Raw genomic sequence first — 22815 nt, 5'->3', positions numbered from 1 at the left:
GCTATTACCACCGTGGGGTACTCTCTCTATAAGTTTTAATTTTTAATTTCTAAAATATTCTTTCAACTGTCGACGTCATCAAGTTCGGCGTGCTAGCGTCCCTGGCGGATCTCAACCCTCGGTACAAGATTTCGACGTCGCGATGCGGCCTGTTGGTTCTGTGGCGAGGACGGCATTGGTGTGTTTGGCTGGAAGTCAAGTTGCCAATGCCCTGACTCTAGATTTAAGCTCTCCTGGTAAGTGGAACGATGCATTCTGCAAGTCTTGGTCAACTTGGCTTACAGCCTTCCTTAGATTCTATCAAGTCTGTCGCGAGCTCGATCGCTTTCGATATGATGAGCTATTACACCGGGAACAAAACTGGAGAAATACCTGGGAACCTGCCGTGGCCTTACTACTGGTAAGTCTCCATTTGCTACCACCTGAAACTGTCGCAAAATATACTGACAGAAGGCAGGTGGGAAACCGGGGCCATGTTTGGTGCCATGGTTGGTATGTTAGCCCTCCTTACGGAGTCCTCTTGCACCGAAGTCACAGGCTGATCGATTGCATAGACTACTGGTACTACACTGGCGATACGAGTTACGTCGATGTGACGACCCAGGCCCTGCTCTGGCAAGTCGGGCCCCATCGGGACTACATGACTCCAAATCAGACGAAAACCGAAGGAAACGATGACCAGGCATTCTGGGGTCTTGCAGCAATGACAGCTGCAGAAGTCAACTTCCCAAACCCGCTGCCAAACCAACCACAATGGCTCTCCCTCGCACAAGCAGTATTCAACACCCAAGCTGCGCGCTGGGATATGACGAGTTGTGGTGGAGGCTTGAAATGGCAGATTTTCACGTTTAACAATGGCTACAACTACAAAAACTCGATATCGAATGGCTGCTTCTTTAACCTTGCCGCGCGACTTGCAAAATACACGGGAAACCAGACATATGCGGACTGGGCAGAGAAGACGTACGATTGGATGGACAGCATTGATCTTCTGGACGACAACTACTACGTGTTTGATGGTTCCGATGATACGATCAACTGCACAAGAACAAATCGTATCCAATGGACGTACAACGCGGGGGCAATGTTGCTGGGAGCTGCTACTATGTACAACCACACCGATGGGTCTGCGATTTGGAAAACACGGCTAGATGGACTGATAAAAGGTCTCGATGTGTTCTTTCCCACAGACAACATCATGCAGGAAGTTGCATGCGAAAATAATGGACTTTGTAACGTTGACCAGCACTCTTTCAAAGCATACTTGTCCCGCTGGATGGCCGCGACCACCAAAATGGCTCCCTATACATTCGACACCATAATGGCCAAACTCGGACCGAGTGCCGTTGCGGCCGCAAAACAATGCTCAGGAGGCGATAACGGCAGGACCTGTGGCATGAGATGGACAATGGGTGATACCTGGGATGGCGGTTATGGCGTTGGCCAGGAGATGGCTGCTCTGGAGGTCATTCAAAGCAACCTGATTGCCCAAGTGGCCGGACCTCTCACGAATCTGACCGGAGGGACCAGTATTGGTGATCCGAACGCTGGTGGCAACAGTCGCAACGTCCCGACTCAAACTGGACCGGTAACTAAGGGTGACAGGGCCGGTGTTGGGATTCTGACAACCGTTGTCCTCTTCGGATTCTGTGGCATGATCTGGTGCATGAGTACCTAGTCGGTTGGAAAAACTTTCATTGCTGATATCCTCGAGGAAGCTGTATATATGACTCTCTTCTGGGCTGGTTTGCACATAGGGAAAAGGGATGGTTTTTGGGGACTCGGGTCCGTTGGGTAGACACTGGGGTTGAGCTAGGACATGCGGGACTTGCATGGTTCAGGCGTAGGATGATTAGGATTGGCATTACATGAGGATAAGATTGTACGCGATTAAAGCGAACGATTTGACATTGGGCTCGCTTCTTGCGCTAGGTTGGGTTTCAATAAGATCTCAGCGTGATGTGTTGAAAGAAAGCTGCAGAAAGGCAGTCAGTCAGCCGTGTTGCCAGCCTCTCTCGGCTATCCTCAGGTAAGCCAGCTAAGCCCTCATCTCTAATACAGATATTTGGGATCTCAACCACATCATGCTATCAATTCTCAACTACAGGTAGGATCATGTCTCGCTTCTTTCCTAAATATCTACTATTTCCTTCTTCCTCGCCATCATCATCATTTCCCTTCCATATCTACGGCTCCAAACCCCTCTCGACCTCCTCCTCTCTTCGCCCTCGTAGACAACACCGCGCCCCAGCATCCTACTACCGCGGCGGTACCTCGCGGGCCCTGATATTCCCATCCTCCTCCCTACCGGAAAACCGCAGCCTCTGGCCCACCATCTTCCTCTCCGCTCTCGGTTCCCCGGACGTCTACGGCCGCCAACTCGACGGGCTAGGCGGTGGCATCTCCAGCCTCTCGAAAGTCTGCGTGGTGGGCCGGAGCGCGCCCGGGGATGCATACGCGGATGTCGACTACACGTTTGCGGCTGTCGGGGTGAGGGACAGGGAGGTGGACTTCTCGAGTAACTGCGGGAACATGACGAGTGCCGTGGGTCCCTTTGCACTTGATTCTGGGCTTGTTGCAGTGGAGGAGATATTGGAGGGGGAGGGGGAGGGGAATGGAGTCAGGGATGAAAAGATGGCGCTGGTCCGGATCCGGAACACGAACACGGGAAAGATTATACATGCGCGGTTCCCTGTTGTGGAGGGCGAGGCGGCCGCGTACGGCGATTTTGCGATTGATGGGGTGGCGGGGACGGCGGCGCGAGTTGAGTTGAGTTTCGTGGATCCGGCGTGAGTGAGCCCTCTCCTCCTCCTCTTCCTCCGCTCGCGGCCTTTCCCTTTTGGCACTGGCGTTGAACGAGAGGGCAGCGGATGCCTGGCTGATGTTGGGCGGGACAGAGGCTCGAAGACGGGAAAGCTGCTGCCGACGGGGAACGTGGTTGATGTCTTCGACGGCGTGCGGGCTACGTGTATCGACGCCGGGAACCCGTGCGTGTTCATCCAAGCCCGGGACGTCGGTGTGGCTGGCACGATCTTACCGGACGATATCGATGCTCATCCTACGCTCCTCGAGACGCTGGACGCGATACGCAGACGAGCTTCCGTCGCGATGGGGGTTTCGACGGACTTGGCTTCTACCCCTGGCTCTATCCCCAAGATCGCTCTGGTATCTCGGAGATCATCGCATATACTTCTCTCGGGGGAGATGATAGAGGGTGCGAATGTGGATCTGGTAGTGAGGGCGCTTTCCGTAGGGCAGCCTCACCGCGCGGTCCCGATCACCGTCGCCATGGCTGTTGCGGCTGCTGCGAACCTGGAGGGCTCGATAGTTAGGGGTGTGTTGGAGGGAGAAAGAGTTGATCAGAGTGGCATTACGGTGGGACATCCGAGTGGAAAGATCTTGGTCGGTGCGAAGTTTGATGAGAGGGGGACGTTGAAGAAGGCTACGGTTTTTCGGACAGCGAGGAGGTTGATGGAGGGGTTTGTCTATTGGAAATAGGGCCAGCGGTACTTTCCTTGGGGGGGTTGCCTCTTCTTTCTTAGGGGAGTTCTGGGAAGAGAGGGTTGCATTGTACGTGAAAACAGACTGTGGGTTGTCTGGGAAATGTCAACGGCATTGGGCATTGGTCGGCGTACACGGTATCTTTTCAGCCCTGAGCCGATAAATTGCGTTTGTTGGTATATTGGTATTTGCGTGCCTGAAGACATTGGGTGGGTAGGTAGGTATACTTCACACATAAATATGTTTCCTCCCACCAAATATCCCAGACGGAACCGACTGTTGATTGCCGTCCAGTTATCACCTGCTTCCCCGTTCTCCCGACCCCTACTGCTCCATCTGCATATCAGATCTCTGGATGTAGCATGCAAGTCAGTCAGCTAGAGGACACTGGATCGTTGCCTTCCTCTGTATAGGTATTGTTGAGATCTCCGAGTACACTTCGACGTGGAGTTCGATAGGTCACGCGTATGCGTCAAGATCCCCAGCACTTGCTAGGTCATAAGGGAGGCCATCTCATCCTCGTCCTATCTCTCCATCTTGCGCAACTACAAGTTACCTACTTACACCCCACCGATGCCATCACAGACTGCGAGCGGCTTCTCCGTAGGCATTGATCGTAAAGCCCCGGATCAGACCTATCTCTCTCTCTCTCTCTCTCTCTCTCTCTCCATTCCTTCTTATCAAGTGACAGTCAGTATCCTTGAAACCCCTCAATTATCCAGATTAGCCCTATTCATTAGATTTCACCTGCGGGCTACACAACAGTAAAACCCACATCGCCGACTTCCTCAATTTAAGCGTCACTCCGCCCTGCCGCGCTTCACGCCCGTCGCCCGTCGTACAGGCCCTGTCCGACTGCCTTGCCGTCTTTTAAGAGGGTGCGTAAAAGCTCGGTCTTGAAGAAGCCGGACGAGAGGGTGTTTACGCGGATGCCTGTGGGAGACCCTTTCATGACGCTGCCTAGAGGGGGCGCTGGTTTGGTGGGGGGGGAGAGAGAGAGAGAGAGAGAGAGATGAGGGCCGAAACGGAGATTGAAGAGACTTGCGGTCCTGACAATTCCTCCGACGGCGCCCTATACATTTATGAATTCAAGAGATGGGTTTAAGATGGAATGTCTCCGGATGGTAGATGTGGACGTCTGGAAAGCTCGCTGGGGTGTTCCTAAGGGGATCAATGACTAAATAGTCTCCAGGTTGTCGTTATCCCTTTCGAGATACATCTACTCATCCTCACCTGCTCGTCGCTGTTTCTATAGGTACACACTCACTCCACACCCTCCTCATCTCTTCGTATAAAAATCAGTCCCCGTGACCCCGTGCCTTTGGTTTACATGAAGTACGGGCCAGAGTTCAGGGGAGGTCAGGGTTACGTGAGAGCAGTAGCAGCCCCCCCCACCCTTAAAAAAAGCCTTTTCTGTTATAAATCTTTAGGTCTCAAGATTAAATGACAAAAACCGCGAAGGACGAGAATACCCTATCTGATGCTAATAAGTATGGATGGATATGCTCTCTGCTTTATCTTGACGAGGATTTACGGCTCGGCTAGCTAGCTAGCTAGGTACCCCTATCTCAAGCGAGATCGCCTAGGTTTCCGGAAAAACGCCCAGCAGTGATGATGAACGCAAAGGGATTCATTCGACTCTCCTGTACGTACAAAACATGCTTCGGCTCTCCTTCTCTCGAACTCGTGAGGATGCGGTGCTGACTATATTGTAGTTTTAGCTTGCCAGCTAGCGAGCCCCCTCTGATCTGGCTTGATACACCTGTGTTTTCCTGCCGCAGAAGGCCCGGCGAAGACGAAGGCCATGGACCTGCGTGTGAGCTACCCCAGCTACTGTACGGCGTCACCTTGCGACGGGACTACGACGACATCTTGCCGCGAAACCCGTGGCCCGGCTCTCCCCCGTCTGGCCGAGGAGATGGTCCACCTAGACTTCCAGGACGCCGCCGACAGCAGAACGTGGTACCGGACGGTGGGAAGCAGACACGCAGCTGTGAGCAAGCTTTGGACGGACAAGCAACAGCAGGCGTACAGAGACCTCGCGCGCTTCCCTCTGCGCGAGACCCGGTCGACACGGGCGAGGCGGTGATCATCTGCAACGGCAAGGTCGGATCACGGGCCCGCGGGGTGGTCGCTGAAGCAGCACTTGGTCTAGTCCACAAGGAGGACTCACACGATGGGCGGGATCGCGGTGTCCACAGGTCATCACGACGTCCTTATTTGGGAGCTCGGCGACGAAGGAGCTTACTTCGACGATGCGATGCGATCAAGGGCTGTGGCGATGAGCCTTCGAGCTAGCGAGCTGACGGAGACGCACACGGCACTATTCAGGGACAAGGACGAAAGCGAAGGTGCTGCCGAGCCCTGGAGGTCACGGGAAGAAATCAATAAAAGGAGTTTGCGAGCGAGTTGACGGAGTCGGAACGGGCCCGGAGGGATAAGATGAACGAAATGGAGGCGGCGATGCTTCAGGATGACCCAGGGATTTCTGGGTGCGGTTGACGCGTCCTGGGGCGAGGCACTCGGAAAGATTACGTCTGGTCGCTGTCTAGGATTTCTTGAGTCACGACGACCATGTGGGGGAAAGGCTGCGGGATGGTCAGGTATGGTTCGGAGACTTAGCGGTGGGCTAATTTCCAATTTTTTTAAAAAAAAATTCATTTTACTTTTTTTTCATCTCAGGAGAGAGAAGAGGAGAGAGAGATATATATGCGCCGAAAGATGAGCCATCGGACATTCAAGTAAGTAGTCACCTTGGGGGTCGAGCTGGCGCAAAATTTTTCCATCTGCGCACATTCCCTCCCACAGCCAACGCGGAGAGGATTCCCCGTTGCCCTCGTCCCTAGGACATCGATCGTGGCGATGTAGATGATCCTCACGCAGGATTGCGAAATCTCGACAGACTTGGGGGCCCTTATCAATCCCCTTCAGATGGTACGCCTACGAAAGAATTGATAGGGGGGTTCCGCCGTCTGATAGCCGAATTTCCGTCAACCGATGTCGTCTAGCGCTCTCTGCGCGAAGATTCTCTGCTCTGCCTGGAAGCCTTTCGACCTCAGAGGGATGTCGTGATGGGCGAGTTGGTCGCGGTGGTCGCGTTGGTCGCGTTGGTCGGGAAACTAACGCTCTCGGGGTTGTAGTTCAGTGTAAAGGGGAGGGTGCTTGAAGAGACCCAGTCTTCCTCCTTCGACATGTTGCCGTAGATCTTCAGCACACTGACACTGAGACGGTAATCTCCTGGAGGGATGAAGGGATCGGTCCCATCGCTGCATACATGACACGGGGGGCGGTCAGCAGTTGCTAGATCACGAAGGGTGCGACAGGGGGAAGGGAAGAGATATGCCCTGATCTGGCATCTTGGGACATCGCAAAGAAGAAGAAGAAGAAGAGGAGGAGGAAATGAGGGGCTGCGAATACACTTACAGGTAAAAGTTGAATCCAGGTTGGACGTTCAGGTCCTCAAACATCCACAGCTGGAAGAACAGATCTCCGTTCGCTTTCAAGAGATCGTACTTGTACGCGTAGTAGACGAGGGCGGACTTGACGTCGGGGATAATAGCCGGCCAAATAGTGTTGTTCGGCCACTGAACGCCGACACCTAGGAACGTGACATTGAATGTTGTGGATGCTGTGAGAGCTGTGGCGTTGTCGGAGGTGGCATTGTAGAATGCCAGTGTAGTGCCACTCGTGTCGATCGGAGTGTCATAGAGCGAAGTTGCGATGCCGGTGTAAGGGACGGTGACAGAGTTAATGCTGTCGGTGGAGTTCAAAGCAATGTATCCACCGTAGAATGGGAGCCTCGTGATGTCAAGATCTGGCACTTTGGTGATAGAGACGGTGATGGTTGATTCCTGCCCGGGGGGAATAGTCACTTCTAACGGAGTTATCTCGACTTCGGCGTATGTAGCCTGAAGGCTGCGAGATACTTCGCGTCCACTGTCGTCCAAAAGAGTATAGCTATCGCGTGATGATAATCCGAGTCCGGAAGCAGCACCGATGTGAGAGAGCCTGAATGTGTTCCTGTCAGTCTCATGTATATAGAATGATCTGATCGCTGCCGCACCCAAGGTTCACGATCAGGGTATATCCGACTTACTTGTAAGTTTGGGCTGTAGTTCCAATGTTCTTGACCTTGAAAGAGAGAGACTTGGGCTGATGAGCTGTGTCGTTAAAAGAAAGACCTGGCACGTCGACAACGGTAGCTGTCCGCACAGCTCGATAAGCATCAATTAAACCTCCTCCCTGTTGGAACACAGGAGCAAGGAAGTCGTATACTGTGGATGTGTTGTCGTTGTACTGCATTGGTCTACTAGTAGTGGCGAGAACATTTCGGATCGTCAAGGCGTCCCAGTCGGGGTGCGCTTGCTTCACAAGCCCTACGACACCTGCTGCATACGGAGTCGACATACTGGCTGTAGAGAATAACGGTGTTAGCGTTGTTGTCTTCCAACATAAGGCTCACGAGTGCGCAGCTCCATAACATCCCGACAGAGCGTCGAATGGGGAGAATGCACTCGAAAGGTACTCACTTCCTGAAAGTACACCAAACCCTCCAAGCCTCTTGGGCAAAGTAGAGAGAAATGAAGCACCTGGTGCTGAGAAAGTAGGGAATGTACGTCCGTCATTAGTCGGACCCCAGCTTGACCAATCTGCCATCCGGCCACCACTAACTCCATTTGGGGTAACTTCAAGAGAGTCTTTGTGGTTGGAAGGGCTTCCCAAGGATGCTTTGAGGCTCGGATCTTTTTGTAGAGCTGAGAACAGTTCCTCTCCCGACGTTGCCGACAAAACCCCAACTGCCTCTATGCTGGCAGTTCGCGGACTTGCAACTTCCAAAGTCAAAGGATTCCTGCTAGGGGTTCCCTCCCCGGCAATGTCTAGAACGGGTTAGTGATCAGCATTTGCTCCCATAGGATTTGAATAATCAGGTCGCCCTACTAATCGGGCGGGGATTCACGATCCGCAACTTACAGAAAAGAATGTATTTAGCCCCGAGAGATGCCAGGTATTTGGTTGCGTCCGAGCCAGAGCAGATTAGGGATGCATCGTAGCCCCAGTTGACGAGTAATACGGTTGTATTGAAATTTGGCAACTCAAGATCAGGAGGGTAGGCACAGGCGGAATTCAAAGGATCTGTCAGTTCAGAGGACGCGGTCCAGAGACTGAACTCCTCTGGGAACGCAACTCGGCTTCCAGGAATCCATGTCAGGTTTGTATTCGTCACACCACCAGATGTGTAGGAGCCGTTCCAGTAATAGTTGGGGGTCTCAGTGTTGACGACAGCACCAACTGCTGTGACGTCGATTCCTGAAGCAGGAGCGACGCCAGAGTAGTAGCTGGATCCTGAGTTTCCGGCAGAACCCATGAAGTAGGTTCCATTCTGATTGATGCGTTGTACGACAGTTGACCACGGATCTATAAAGTCAGTCAGGACTTGCAATTGCCATTGTTGAGAGAGGGATACATACCGGAAGGATATTGGCTGCCGGAGCCAACAGAAATAGAAGCTGTTATGACATCGACTCCTCTCTCCTAGCATTGCTCATTAGATTAAAGTTGTGACGAATATAAATAATGCTTGACGCTACGTGGGAAAATTATACAGGAAAGCCGACAGTGCACGCGGGAATGCTCGCTTGTAATGAAAGACTTACGTATATGGCGGTGGTGGCTTTAATCAATATGTCGCTTGCCACTGCTCCAAGACATCCAAACACTCTGTGAAGTTCGAACGAGGCTTCGGGGGCCGAGCCCGACACCCCAAATCTCGTAGGATTTGCACCTGCGATCCCAAAGACACTAGTAGTACGAGAAGAGTTAGTGATTTATCGACCTCAAAATCGTCGGGAAAAAGGTGAGACGTTTGATCTCAACTACATACTGTGTGCCATGAATAGTGCATTCGGTCCAAGGATCGTCATCCTCAACAGGAGTACCTCCAAACTGATAATCATCACCTACCCAGTCATACCCATAGATGGCTTTGCTTCCCGGGCCGATAGTGTTACCAAGTGAATCCTGCTTGTAGTCAAACCCACTATCCATGATTGCAATTGTGATTCCTTTGCCTTTGACGCCTTCGGCGTGGACTTTATCGACGCCCGTCCTAGATTTAGAAGCTCGGGATTAGCGTAATGTACTTGCAACATGGGCTCATGAAGAAATTCTAGATTGCTCAGGTTCGAAGGATTCGAAGCGAGTCCTCCCAAAGCCAGTAGGCAATATTAGCCGACTTACATCTTATGTACCGAGAACGAGCCAGTCTCTTCCTGCATAGCAGCCGCCCTTGGCTCCATGCTGAGCATTTCGCCGCGGGCTTGAAGTGGACCGGAGCTGGCAATAGTTGACGCCGGGTAATAGAGAATTATCGGTGAGACTTTCTTCACAACTCTAAGATTTTGGATAGTGCTTTGAACCAGCTCTTCAGTCACGTCACTTCCCAAGCCCGTGACGTTGGCAGAGACTCCTCGGAAAACCGATGAGGAGATCTCCACATGGGGCTTGATTTCGACTTCATCAACCTGAGCCTTGCTGCCGATATTGTTTTTGACATCTTCGAGGAGAGCATTGTTGTCCTTTACCGTGAGGTTAACTTCACCTGGTCCAAGAAGGTGGAGGACCACGAGCACGAACGTACCTCGGGCGCCCAATCCTCGTATTCAATAATAACCCCGTGATTAAAGGGTGACTTTCTCGAAAAGACAGTGGAAGTAAGGCATGAAGCCCACAGCAACGACATATAAAGATTCATCTTGCAAAAGAGCGTGGTGGTCCTGACATCCGAGTCGGCAAACTGCTGTCCCGATGCTGGTCCTTCTCCAGGGGCGCTTGAGATATATAGTTATACATACCCCTTTCTTTGAGTTGGACGACACGGTCCTAAGAAGCTTAGAGCAAATACTACTACTCCGCACGCCGGGGACGTCCGTACTCAGGGCTGGCATGCCTATGCTAAGGAATCCCTGGCTAGATCGGATAATCGGATGAGCCGGATAACTGGAGAACTGGAGAAACGTCGATTGCCAATTTTGAAGGAAAAACTCAATTTAAATGGATTGCGTTCCCTAGTGACATACTACGTACTACTACTACGTATTTAGCGGTCGTTTGGTCCAACTCCAATTGTTAAAAACTGACTCGGTTTTTAAAAACTGAGCGTAAGGTGGTGTTTGGTCCAATGCAAAAATCGACTGCACCCACTGGTTTCTACAGACCGTTTCGCCACCCTATACAGATCCGTCAAAACTGTAGAATCATCAGTTCATGAGCTTGTACGCTAGCCAAGCCACCAACTATGGTAGTCTTGTAGTTCTCCGAAACCTTGTAATAATTCACTTTTCCTACGTATCTTTCGTTGCGCGGGATGTACTGTACTACGTAAAAGGTGAGTAATCTACGGTGTAGCATTTGGTGTAAACATGTCCGCGAATACGCTCTATACGTAAAGCTAATAGTCACGCCGTTTCTCAACCTTCTTTAGGAACTCTTTAGGAAGAGAGAACGAGCTAAGATACCGGTACGACCCCCTCGCGCTCTTCAAACCTTATTCCATATTCCAACTATCGAAGGTTTCCGATCAGCTAGCCATGTTGGTAAGAATGCCTACATTATTACCGAAATCCGGTAATATCGTACGTAGTATCTCCATTTGCATTTTCCTGCCGTGACAAATATCGGCGGCTAAATTGAAGTCAATCAATCACGCCAATTCGCTGACAAGATCAATAGTGTCGGACATAACGCATAGCGCAGGAGATACAGTACCTAGTAGATATGAGTTTAAATCCTTCAGCAGTACAAACTGAGTACGCGAAATTGCACCACACGTCACACCAAGTCATCGATTTCTACAGTACAAACCGTACTACAGAACAGAAGCTCCAGTTTTTAAAACTAGTTTTTTGCGCCAGTTTTCGAAGCTGGAGTTAGACCAAACGACCCCTTACCCTTCGCACCTCCGTACAATCAATAGCCCAATGCTTCGTCCACGTGTGTTTCGAAGCGCTCTTAGTAACGGTGCAACGATGTATCGAGTGAATTGCGCCGATATACGTAGTAGTAGTATCTTGTTTTAATTATACGCTTCCATTCAATCGAAAGGTGGGAAGAGACAGGGGGGGTCATGTCGCAAGGGTATTACCAGTTCAAAAGTTTCGGGCCCAGCATGATGATTCGTAAGCGAAGTCTTATATCTACTCCCATGAATACTGTACATGTGGAAAGCATAATTAGCTCCATGGATCGCACTCATACTCCCCCCTATGACTTACAGAGTAGAGCGGTGGTGGTTTAGGCCCAGGTACAGTAAGAGCCCGTGCGAAAGTAAACATACTACTACTTACTACCTTTCCACATGTTAAGTAGCAGTATTCATGGGAGGGGGAGTATGATAACGATAACATCTGGACCCAGGATACCGGTGATCACTGAACGTACTCCCTCCCCCCCTTCCCCCCCGAACAAGTAGCGCCTGAGGGAGGCTCAAAAGCTTAAAACTCCTCAGGTGGTAATTATTACGCCTGGGAGGTAGGTAGTAGTCGTATTTGTCCACGTTCGCTCGCTAAGCAATGCTCTCCAGAAAATCCCGCTAGGTACAAGTAAACAGTGGAAACCAATCATTGCCTTTATAAATCCGATTTCCAAGAAACAATTTCGAATCCACTTGTCGGTACATCAATATCGACCCGAAGTACGTAGTAGTTGGGGGTGATGTGGTAGGTTCGGGTATCTCAGGCACGGATGAGCATACCTCGCTTAGCGTGATCTACACTCAAGGGAACCCCAACTTCGTTATAAACACTGTTACGTAGTATATAGCTAGTGCATGTAACTCCTTCTAATCGTATAGAAGGAGTCAGCTCCCCTGAACCTTAGGGACACACAGAAATCAGGTCGATTATTTCCCATGCCTCGAAGAAAGTGGAGTTGTATTTCCTATGCCTCAACCCTTTTTTTGAGTGGGCCCGCTTAGCTAAATCTACTCGCTGCTCTATACAAGAAAATTTTTTCAGTAATGCCGCTTATACTAAAATTCTATACAATTGCAATTCTAGTATTATTATCGCGTTTTGTTTAGCTATAATAGCGGAAATCCTTACTACCGACGCTGCTTTGGATGCTTTATTACAATTTTCGGACGCTACATTTAACGACCTCGGCTTCGGTACACTCGATTCTGATATAAATACAGATCCATTTCTTAAAGATTCTTAAGAGAAACTTGTTTCAATTTAATAAAGCGATGTATTTTATAATCTGAAAGCTTTTAAAGACGCAGTACTTAATTAGGCTATCTACGAGCGATAAGAGCTTAAATGTCCGAATAGCGAAAAGACTCATGTAAGATACGTATGCTACTTTAACGATACATGCAAGTAGCGCGCTCGTTGTAATTAAGACGTTCGAACTGAAGAAGCTACGGTATCGGTGTGGTAAGGAAAACATACATGCTTTGATCGTGTTCGTTATACAAGACCGTTGGTTGCGCGGTCAGCGTATCTTTTGGGATTGATTCTTAAGCTGATATCGAAAAAATTTTCTTGTATAAAGCAGCGAGTAGATTTGGCTAGGCGGGCCCACTCAAAAAGTGGGTTGAGGCATGAGAAATACAACTCCACTTTCTTCGAGGCATGGGAAATAATCGACCCAGAAATCAAGTACCATTTTTACTCATGGTTTTGCAATTGCAAGAAGCTACGTACGTAGTACGTGCGCTGCACGCTAGTGATACGAAGTCGCGAACGTTCGCTACCGGCGATCCAACACCTCTAATACTTAATGCAACCACTCGTAGGCTCTGATCTGGTTATTCCTACTGCGGGACAGGGCTCGACGAAAGTGGCATATCCGTACAAACAAAAGCGGAAGATGAGGGGGAGAGGTGGAATTTGAGCAGCGGTTTCGAGGTCACTGGCTGTTAGTCAGTCAGTTACTGCTTACGGATCCGGATTCAAATAAAAAGCGTTTGGCTGTTAGCCAGATACTGCCTACGGAGTCGGATTAATATCAAAACCGTTTGGCCGCGCCCATCGACACCGCCAAGGAGGGATAAATGCGACGGATACGGAAGGTAGTGATCGAGCGTGGGGAACGATACGTATCGTAGGGCGCACCGCTTTTACTGTAAGTACGGAGGACTTAATATGAGCGAGCGCTCGCACGCTCACCGTGGGCGCACGGACTATGAAAGCTTTGTGATATCAAAGACTAGGTACCTTAAAGGCAGGTAGGGTGTCATTTCAGCGGTCCTCTGACCCTCTTTTATTAAAGGCGGTTATTAAAACGCTTAAATTCAGTATTAAGCTTTATTCAAGAACGGCTTAGCTAATAAATCGTCCTATTGAAAAAGACCGTCTTATAGCCGTCCTACCGTAGTACGAAGTAATTCAGGAGAGAGATGGAACGCTAGCCGTTTAGCGTACTTGGCAAACAGGGGGATCAATAGTTACGCCGCTCCGAAAAGCGGCCGCATATCAACATCCTAAGTGTCCTTTAACGTGATACCTAGTAGTATTTGCTCTGAATACTCCGAACTTGCTATTTGCATCCTTTAACGTCATAATACCGGTAGTAGTAACTCCTTGAAATTATGGTTGCGAACGAAAATTCGGCCCTGAATTACCACCTCTGCAAGAATCTCATTCATGAAATACTCCAAATGCTTCTCTATACAAAGAGCGCGCTCCTCGACCACGGCCTGGGAAAAAGCCTAGGACATTAGCCTATTATCAAGCTGAAGAAGACGCCTACAACAATCCTCTTGCAGCTTATACACTTCGTCCTCCTATTATATGCTCGAAAGTATTTAGACTTAAGGAGCGTAAGGTCGACGTAATACTACTACGTATTTCTTTATTTTCACAAGATCGCTCAAGTAAATCCTATTGCCCGGCTGCCCGAAGCGAGACCGCCTTGCTACTCGCAAACGATGGAATGACGCTAAAAAGAGTATATAAGCGAAGGGTATAGATCGAAGAGTCCGGAATCGCCGTTGCGATCGCAAGAAACATTTAAAAAAAGTTAATCGTAGTTTCCTGTTTGAGCTTGCCTCATTATACGATACTTACGGACAATGCTGCATTCTCTAGTAATATTTTCTTGCTTTATAATTGATTGAAAATAAGTAGTATTTATAGCAAAAGTATAGTCGCGAAAAAAGCAATTCAATGGGGGGAACGCATGTCGTTGTACCCGGAGCGGCGTAACTATTGATCCCCCTTCTTTGCCAAGTACGCTAAACGGCTAGCGTTCCATCTCTCTCCTGAATACTACGTACTACGGGTATTGAAAAAGACCGTCCTATAGGTAGCCGTCTTATAGCAGTCCCCGTTCGGATTTTTAAAATAGGTTTATTAATAAGCTCTTTTTGAAAATTTGTAATAGTTCGATAACTATTTTTTAAAAAAATAGAGTTGTAAATAAAAACTGTTTTTCAAATGGAATCGTTTTACTGATAATTCAATAATAGCTATGCTAAGATGTTTCTTGATATCGCTGCTACGGCTTGTATATTAACGCTTAAAGATTCATCTAAGTAGTCGGAATCGATCGATTCAATAAAAGTTTACCCGACGAGATCGATGCACCAGGCCTCGTCTACAAGGGGGTGGCAAAGGGTAAGTACCCACGGTACAGGCCTAAGTACTACGTACTACTATTACCCCTCGAGGGTGCTTCAAAAGTTTAGTTTCCACTTTAAACCCCTGGTTGCCCTACCCTTGAGGGGTAATACTTACGCCTGGGACGTAGTACTTGTAGTAGGCAGTAGAAAGGAGGGGGAGCTGATAATCATATTTTATTATTTGCTTACTAATCTAACTTCTCCGAGACGGTTGAAAGTTCGAGGACGACCTTAAGATGGCTATAGGACGGTCTTAAGATGGGTTTGAAACGCCCGAAAACGGTCTTCAAACGGCTTTTATGCGAAACGAAGAGCTTTTACTTTTATAAAAGACGGTTCAATCGATTAGAGTAGTTTCATTTTAGCTACGATTTAAATAAATTGAAACTTTTGTTTTTTAATTCTATTCAATCGTAAGTATTGGCCTAAGGTGATTGATCCATTAACTATGCTAAGCTCTGGGAACCGTCTTGTAAAGAGACCGTCATCGGATTGTCAGCTGACGGTTTAAATAACGCCCTACCTTCCTTTAAGGTAATCACCTGGTGTACCTTGGTGTTAAGTAACACCATAGCCCAAGTGCCTCAACTGCCTCAGGCCATCAGACACTTCAAAAAACCAAACCCCCCCCCAAAAAAACCAAACAAACCTGGCCCCCCACCCACGTGTGGGGGGTCAGGGCGAACGAAGTGCGACCCAGGGGGTTGAATAGGTCTCTTTATCTAAAATACTCCAGCAATCCAAACCGTAGCATATATAAAACCCAAAGCTACGAAACAAAAGCCAGAGCAAACATCAGCTGAAGCTAAAGCCCCCCGGACGACCGACATCCTCAGCATCGCGAACGCAACAGAACCCTCGCAACCAAACCCGAGAGAGTTCCGCGACGGAAAGAGAAGAAACAAATCGCATCTACGCAGCACGTAGTAGCAGCACCGTATTCAATCTCAGCATCGAGGAACCGATGTCCAGGTTTTCCACTCTCACGTCTCACCGGTTCGAAGGATCTCGTGCTCCCCGTGCCCGATCTACCTACCGAACCTACCGTACTACCTAGACGCCCGCCTGAGGCTGCAAAGTCCGATTTCGGGCGCGCGTCATCGTGGTTTCTTGCTGTGTAGCTTTTCTACGTGGTTTACTCTGGGCGACTCCGAGAGGAAACAGAATCCATACACACCTCCTGTCACCACGACCTCCCCTCGCCAACCTCGAGCTCATCCCGGAAACCTCCTCTCTCTCTGCCTTAGCTTCCGGAGTTGCAAAGATGAGACAGACGACTTGCGATGCGTTGGTTGATAGGGATATGCTTCCTTCCGCCTGCTCCCCAACCCGAGATGTGAGCTCGGGAGAACAGTAGCCGTACCTATTTACTGAACGGAGTACGTGGTGAGGATTTCGAGACCACCGGCGCTCTCTCTCTATCGCTGTAGGTACCGGTAGACTTGGGCCTTCAGACCAGGTCTCTTCCCCCTCCTACCTCCCCCATCCCATCTCTCTTCAAAAGTCCCAAACTTCCAAACTTCCAACCTCCACAGCCAAACAGACAAACAAACTCAACACACACACAGAGAGAGAGAGAGAGAGAGAGAGAGAGAAACAAAAGGCAAGCTCTCCATCCAGGCCGGTAAGTGAGTAAGTAAGTAAGTGAGTAAGTAAGTAAGTGATATATATCATCCCAACCCCGAATCGACAATAAGAGAGAGAGAGAGAGAGAGAGCAGAGCGGCGAGCAAAAAGCGGCAAGCGGGTAGGTGATGATAGGCCCGGAGACGAACACAGCTCCATCCAGCCTACACTCTACCCACTCCCTACCACCTACCACCTACCACTTTTAAATTTCCACCGACTCCGGTCCGGCCTCGATACTTACGAGTCGCCACGCGACCCGGACCCGGACCCGGACTCGCAACAGCCACGCTCCAAGCCGGCCCCAGCAGTCTGTTACCCGCCTGACTCTCCTCTGTAGCTTTCCCCTCCCCTCCCCTCCCTGACGAGAGTGACGAGAGCTTTTCCCTCCCTGTGATCCATCCCCATCCGGCATCCGTAGGGCAAGGGCGCAGACGACAGGAGCTCGCGCGGAAAAGCACTCGGAAGAATCGCTTGCTGGGGCCTTCTGGTATGGAACGAACGAACGAACGAACGTACCGTGACTCCTTGGCTTAGCACGTCGCCGGACCCCCATATGGGGGGGGGGGGGGGGGGGGGGGGGGGGGCGGCAGGCTTCGCCTTGCTACCCGTTCGACGGAAAGAGATACGACAACTTCCACAACAACCACAACAACAACTACTAAGCAACGCAGTACCGTACCGTAATAGCAAGAGGCGAGGTCAAACGGCACCGCACGCGCACTCCTGGCAAGGAAAAGTCACCCATGACACGGGGATACCAGGGACCATGCCTGGCAGAGCCGGTGGTGTAGCAGAGAGCTTACGTAGTATATTGAATTGGATGGGAGTAGATGTGGATGTGGATATGAATATGGAGCATATTCGGAACTCGATGCCAACTTTCGAAAGCTGAGGCCGAAACTTGAGACTCCTGAAAGCTTCCCGGGACATTTTGATTGGTAATGATTAATATGCAACAAAAGTCTTGTTTTTCCGCTCTTCCAGAACCTACCTACTGTAGAAATGTAAATTTCGCTTCTTCGCAGCTTGCAATGAGAGAAAGAGGAAAACAAAAAACCGTCATCTCCACTTTTAGAATATCATGCGAAGCGCCCTCCCCTCGATCTCACCCAGATCGGCCGTACCATGAAAAACTCCCATCCCCCGATTCTGCGCCACCCTATCCAAAGTCCCAGCTACCCGCTAATAAAATCCAGTAAGCCTCAAGTCCCTTGAGCTCGAACCGACGCGGATCGTAATATTGCCCTTGGTAGGCATGACCCAATTCTGCCGCACCTCATCCCAGAAACTCATATCTCGTCTCGTAAGCCCGAACTCCACAGTCTTTGTCTGATTCGTCTCCAAGTGTATCTTCTCAAACTGCCTCAACACCTTGACCGGGAAGTCCACTGTGACGCCTTCCCCGAGGAGTACGTCGTCGAAAGATATGTACACCTGCACGACCTCCTTGCCGGCCACAGGGCCCGTGTTGGTGATGTCTACGGAGACATTGGCGTATACTTTCCACAAGTCGGGGTTCCCGCCTTCGTCGCCGCCAGCTTGAGAAGGGGTTTGGGTGACATCGTAGCCGTCCGGATAGGGGTATTTGCCTTGCTTGATTTCGGAGAGGGCGGTGATGTATGGGTAGACAAACTTGGAGAGCTTGCGGAAGTTGCTAGGGAAGAGGGCTTGCGAGGGATCGGGGATTGTGTCGTCAAATTTCGGAGGGGTGATTCCAGATGGTCGGGGGGAGGGGAGAAGTGATTTCTCGCGGACCTTAGTGACTACCAGGTTGGAGTAGGTAAATGTCGTGTAGGAGAGGCCAAATCCAAATGGGAAAGTTGGCTCCACGCCGAATTTGTCAAAATGACGATAATCGATGTAGAGGCCCTCATCGAAATTCTGCTGTGGGATAACGCCATTGGCATAATACAGAATTTTGGCTCCAGGGCCGTAATCGTCCAGAGACTTGCCAACGGTGTACGGCAGTTTTCCACTTGGATTTTCGACACCAGTGATGATGTCTGCAATGGCATTTCCGCTCTCTTGACCTGGGAGATTCGCCATGATGAGACCTCTGATTCGTGGATGGTGGATCCATTGCTCGACGACGACAGGGCCGACAGAGTGGATGACTACAATCGTGAGTCCCTTTCCGCCGCCACAGCCGTCGGCTACAGACGTAACTAGTTCATCGCCGCTTTTATGGAGGAAGAGGTCGTTTCTATCGCCATTAATTCCTTCACGCGACATGTAACCTTCGCCCGAATCCGCATTAGCGAAAACGATGCAGAAATCTTGATTCGTCAATATCTCAGGGGATATTTTGAGAGGAGGGCTGTTTGTCGGGAAGTCGGTAACGTAGACTCGATCCTTGTTGAAGGCCTCCTTCAATGCAGATGCTGGAGTGATGAGATATGGGAAATCTACAGCCCCAGATCCCCATCCGGAACCTAGAGTGCCGGAGTTACAACCACGATCAACACATGCGTTGGGACCCTTCCCAGAACCAGAATCGTCACCAAAAATACCAATGCGCATTTTCATGCCATGCTCTTCAGTGGGCCATCCGTCTTTACTGAGAGGAAGAATGTGGCCTTCGTTCTTGACAAGGACTGTGCCTTCTGTTGCGACTTTCCGGGCGATGATGGAGTGATTTCCTTGAACGTTGACGTATTTGTTTACGAGTTTCAGGTCTTTGTCGTCCGCACTTCCGGGGTTGATAGGGCCCATCTGATCACTGGTCCATGATGAGAAGTTGATGCCTTCTCCGTCAAACTTACTCTTGTCATCCTGACCTAGCTGGTACCAGGAAGCAACAACACGTGTTACCATGTCGTTCAGTCTGGATACTGGTAGAGACCCATTCAAAATAGACTTGCTGAGTTCTGGGCCCCAGAGTGAGTTTCCTTGACCCCATCTCAAACCATCTCCTGGCATAGACATGTCCAATCCAGCAAGAGCGCTTGCCACGCCACTTCTTTGTGCGAGCCAATCGCTTTGAACAAACCCCTGGAAACCTAGCTCGTCCTTGAGGATTCCGTTCAGCAGTTTCGAATTACCGCATGAGTACGAATTGTTGAGCATCTGGTAGCTGCACATAACACTGGCAACGCCAGCCTTGATCGCATCTTGGAATGGCCATCCATACATCTCATGGAGTGTTCGGTCATCCATATTGGAAGACATGGCATTCGGAAGACCCCACTCCCATGATTGTCGGAAATGTTCCTGCTCGTTGCCGACAAAGTGCTTGATTGTAGCCATGACGCCCTCTTCTTGGATGCCCCGGATCGTCTCAGCGGCAGCAATTCCTTGGAGAACGGGGTCTGCTCCGAAGCCTTCCCAATTTCGGCCACCAGCAGGCATTCTGCCGAGAGGTCCAACACACGGTCCCAGCAGTACGTTGACGCCCTTCAAACGTGCTTCTTCTCCATGTGCTTTGCCTCGTAAGTACATCAGCTCCTTGTTGAATGTTGCGCCAACTGTGATCCCGGCTGGAAATGCGGTAGCGTTGTCCGCGAACCTCAATCCCAGAGGACCGTCTTGTAGAGCCAAACCTGGGAAGCCAACGTGGCTTGCAGGGCCAGTATTTCCTACGGCCAATCCCATCGACCAGCCCGTACCTGTGGTGATGTTGACCTTCTCAGGCAAAGTCATCTTGCTGACCAACGCTTCTGCCTTTCTGTAGCTCTCGGCCCATTGCGATACAGTTCCCCCTGGAGGCGTAGGATACCAGGGTGGAGACTGTCCATCCAGAGGCGTCTTCTTGTAGAGCCAGAAGCCTCCAGCAGCCAGCACCGACCAGAACACAAGCAACACAGCCATTACAATCAGGAAGCATTTCGAGCGGCGGACAAACGTCTTCCGAATTCGCGCAAGCTGCAAGCTGGGTGCGTAGGCAGAGGATGCGAACTCGAGGGGTGGTTCATTGAGAGAATCTTTATCGAAGATTTCAGTGGCATCGAGGTCCGAATCGCTTTCTGAATGGTAGGCATCATCGAGGGGCTTTGTTGGTGGTATTCTATTGCCATGTCCGTCGGACTGCAGGAGAGCCTCACGGCTCTGACCTGCTTCGTGGCGGTTCATCGTGGTTGTTCTGATGTTTGTCTATCTGGGGCTGAAGCTCGAGAGCTGGTTGATGATGTTCGTTGAGCTTTAAACAGCTCTTCAAGATCAAGTATTAGAAGTCATTCGAGAGTGGATCAGGACATGGAGTAGCTTTGAGGGAGAGAGAAGAAAGTCATTTTTTTGTTGGTGTTGGGCGGTCAACTAACTGACTTGACTTGAATTCGCGGTAACACGAAGTGTGAATTTGTTGTTGGTGCTTTGATACTTGTTGATTGGAGCTGCAGTCAGTCGTCGCAGCCCCGGCCCGCAGCCTTCCCCGGGAAGATCTGCCGGAGATCCGCTTACCAATCAACATGACGTCGAGACCCGAGATCCCTAAAGCAATTCACGTTCACTGCAGCGCAAATAAACAAGAATCAGCTATGTCTTTGGTCTCTTTGGTGGTTGTAGTCTTGCGTCCGGTGCAAGTTTATAATATAAAGTCGGTAGCTCCGGCCCGTATGATGCCTTGTTATCTATCACCTTTGAAATTCTAGCTAAGAAGCCGAGAAGTATTTCATGCATGACTCCGTCAGTGATCGTCGGCTCGCTTACTGATTATTCTCGGCGGCTAGACCTGAACGCTTACCGAGGACTCTTAAGCAAGTTGCCGCTCAATATCCAGCTGCTTTGCAACTTTCCACTTCCGGGCACAAACGCCATCGGCCTCCCCACTGAGAATAAAGCTCGATTGAATATTACGATTATAAGAAGAACAGCGTGGGGCTTTAATCGTCAGGTTGGTCATACATGCGTGCCTCGACAACAATAATTTAAAACAGAAATGGACCAAAAGAGAAGATATCTAAGAAAGGGCAGAGGCCCAGTTGCAGACATTCACATCTACGATATAGCGATCCGAAAAAAGGATATCTCCAGTCGTTCGTTGAATAATAGCGCGTGAACACCGTCTCATCACAGTCAAGGACACGAGGTCGCGGGATACCGCATTGCTCTGCGATACCACATCTGTACTTGTGTTATATTGTATAAAGTATAGGTCGGAAAGAGAGATGCGCTGAGATTCTTGTAAGTGTGTCCGTATGGTATGCCGACTAACATTTTTGAGTGCCTTGCCGCCAGGTACCGTACCTAGGTAGGCCCAGGTCCAGCTGGAATTACCTGGCGATCAAAAAGGAATTCCAGACCCGAGTTCATTCGCTGCGTTTTTCCAATTTTAGAATTTAGCGCTCGCTACAGCCAAGAGTCCAATGAAAGCTTTCATTGCTAAGCTATCCATCCCACTTACTTTTCATACGTAGCGACCCGACTGCCCTACCTAATCGATACACGAATGTCTCCGTCATCCGTCTCCTAAGAAGGACTATAAAAACCGTGTGCGCCTCCCATGACATTCTCTATCAACCGCTGTCTGTCCAATAACTGCATCTACCAACCATGAAATGCTTCCGAAGCAGAGCCCATCGATCGCTGTCTGTCCCAGCCGCCGGATCCACATTCGTCATCCCAGATAAGGATAAGTACCTATCTATCATGCTCTTGGCTCCAGCCAGCAGTGAAGGTCGCGAGAGACATCCTCAGACCTCGCCCCCAATGTTGAATGCTCGAATCAGACTCCTGGCTCATCCATCCATCGCTCACTGTCACTTCCGCCACCCCATCTCGGAAAGCTGTTTGCTCCAGAGCATCACACCACGCCCCATCCTTGACATACGTTGAAAAGACCTCGGAGGAGTGCCACCCAAGGCTTGACAAGATATAATCCTCCTTGCAGAACCAGCAAGTACAGTATCCCCATCCCCCCCGGCCCCAAGAGCATACGGGAGATGCACTGGGAAACCCAGACTCACTTAGCATGGGGAGGGCGGGCAAGGTGAATTGGCTGAAATGAGCACATCGCTCATCACTACGGAGTGCGAGTCCAAACAAGGGAGAACACGTCCGATGCCCCCCTTGCGGCTGGAGCGTCCTTCTAGGCTGCTCCTTCTCCCCCTCTCCCTTATCAATCGGCCCGCC

General features: G+C 50.1%; 5 protein-coding genes across 5 annotated transcripts; 3 read left to right on the top strand and 2 right to left on the bottom strand.

The window, feature by feature from the left end:
* Positions 1-142: 142 nt before the first annotated feature.
* L3040_000091 (uncharacterized protein) lies at positions 143-1678 on the top strand (the record flags this gene model as incomplete). Its single annotated transcript, XM_066155015.1, has 4 exons — positions 143-236; positions 295-400; positions 458-492; positions 555-1678. 4 exons carry the CDS (start codon positions 143-145, stop codon positions 1676-1678), a joined length of 1359 nt encoding a protein of 452 aa, XP_066013080.1.
* A 406-nt stretch (positions 1679-2084) lies between these two features.
* Positions 2085-3498, top strand: L3040_000090 (uncharacterized protein; the record flags this gene model as incomplete). Its single annotated transcript, XM_066155014.1, has 3 exons — positions 2085-2107; positions 2235-2789; positions 2898-3498. 3 exons carry the CDS (start codon positions 2085-2087, stop codon positions 3496-3498), a joined length of 1179 nt encoding a protein of 392 aa, XP_066013079.1.
* Positions 3499-5159: 1661 nt separating this feature from the next.
* On the top strand, positions 5160-5799 carry L3040_000089 (uncharacterized protein; the record flags this gene model as incomplete). The annotated part of the gene is made up of 2 exons (XM_007295115.2): positions 5160-5212; positions 5283-5799. 2 exons carry the CDS (start codon positions 5160-5162, stop codon positions 5797-5799), a joined length of 570 nt encoding a protein of 189 aa, XP_007295177.2.
* Positions 5800-6556: 757 nt separating this feature from the next.
* L3040_000088 (uncharacterized protein) lies at positions 6557-10252 on the bottom strand (the record flags this gene model as incomplete). Its single annotated transcript, XM_066155013.1, has 10 exons — positions 6557-6767; positions 6925-7509; positions 7598-7909; positions 7964-8378; positions 8473-8916; positions 8970-9033; positions 9156-9300; positions 9383-9607; positions 9739-10076; positions 10139-10252. The coding sequence occupies 10 exons, from the start codon at positions 10250-10252 to the stop codon at positions 6557-6559; spliced, it is 2853 nt and encodes a 950-aa protein (XP_066013078.1).
* A 7679-nt stretch (positions 10253-17931) lies between these two features.
* On the bottom strand, positions 17932-20817 carry L3040_000087 (uncharacterized protein; the record flags this gene model as incomplete). Its single annotated transcript, XM_007295113.1, has 1 exon — positions 17932-20817. One exon carries the CDS (start codon positions 20815-20817, stop codon positions 17932-17934), a length of 2886 nt encoding a protein of 961 aa, XP_007295175.1.
* Between the last annotated feature and the right edge of the window lie 1998 nt (positions 20818-22815).

Source organism: Drepanopeziza brunnea (assembly GCF_022702325.1).
Source record: "Drepanopeziza brunnea f. sp. 'multigermtubi' strain 214-2 chromosome Unknown ctg1, whole genome shotgun sequence".
Classification (NCBI taxonomy): domain Eukaryota; kingdom Fungi; phylum Ascomycota; class Leotiomycetes; order Helotiales; family Drepanopezizaceae; genus Drepanopeziza; species Drepanopeziza brunnea.
This window is presented reverse-complemented; position numbering and strand designations above follow the sequence as displayed.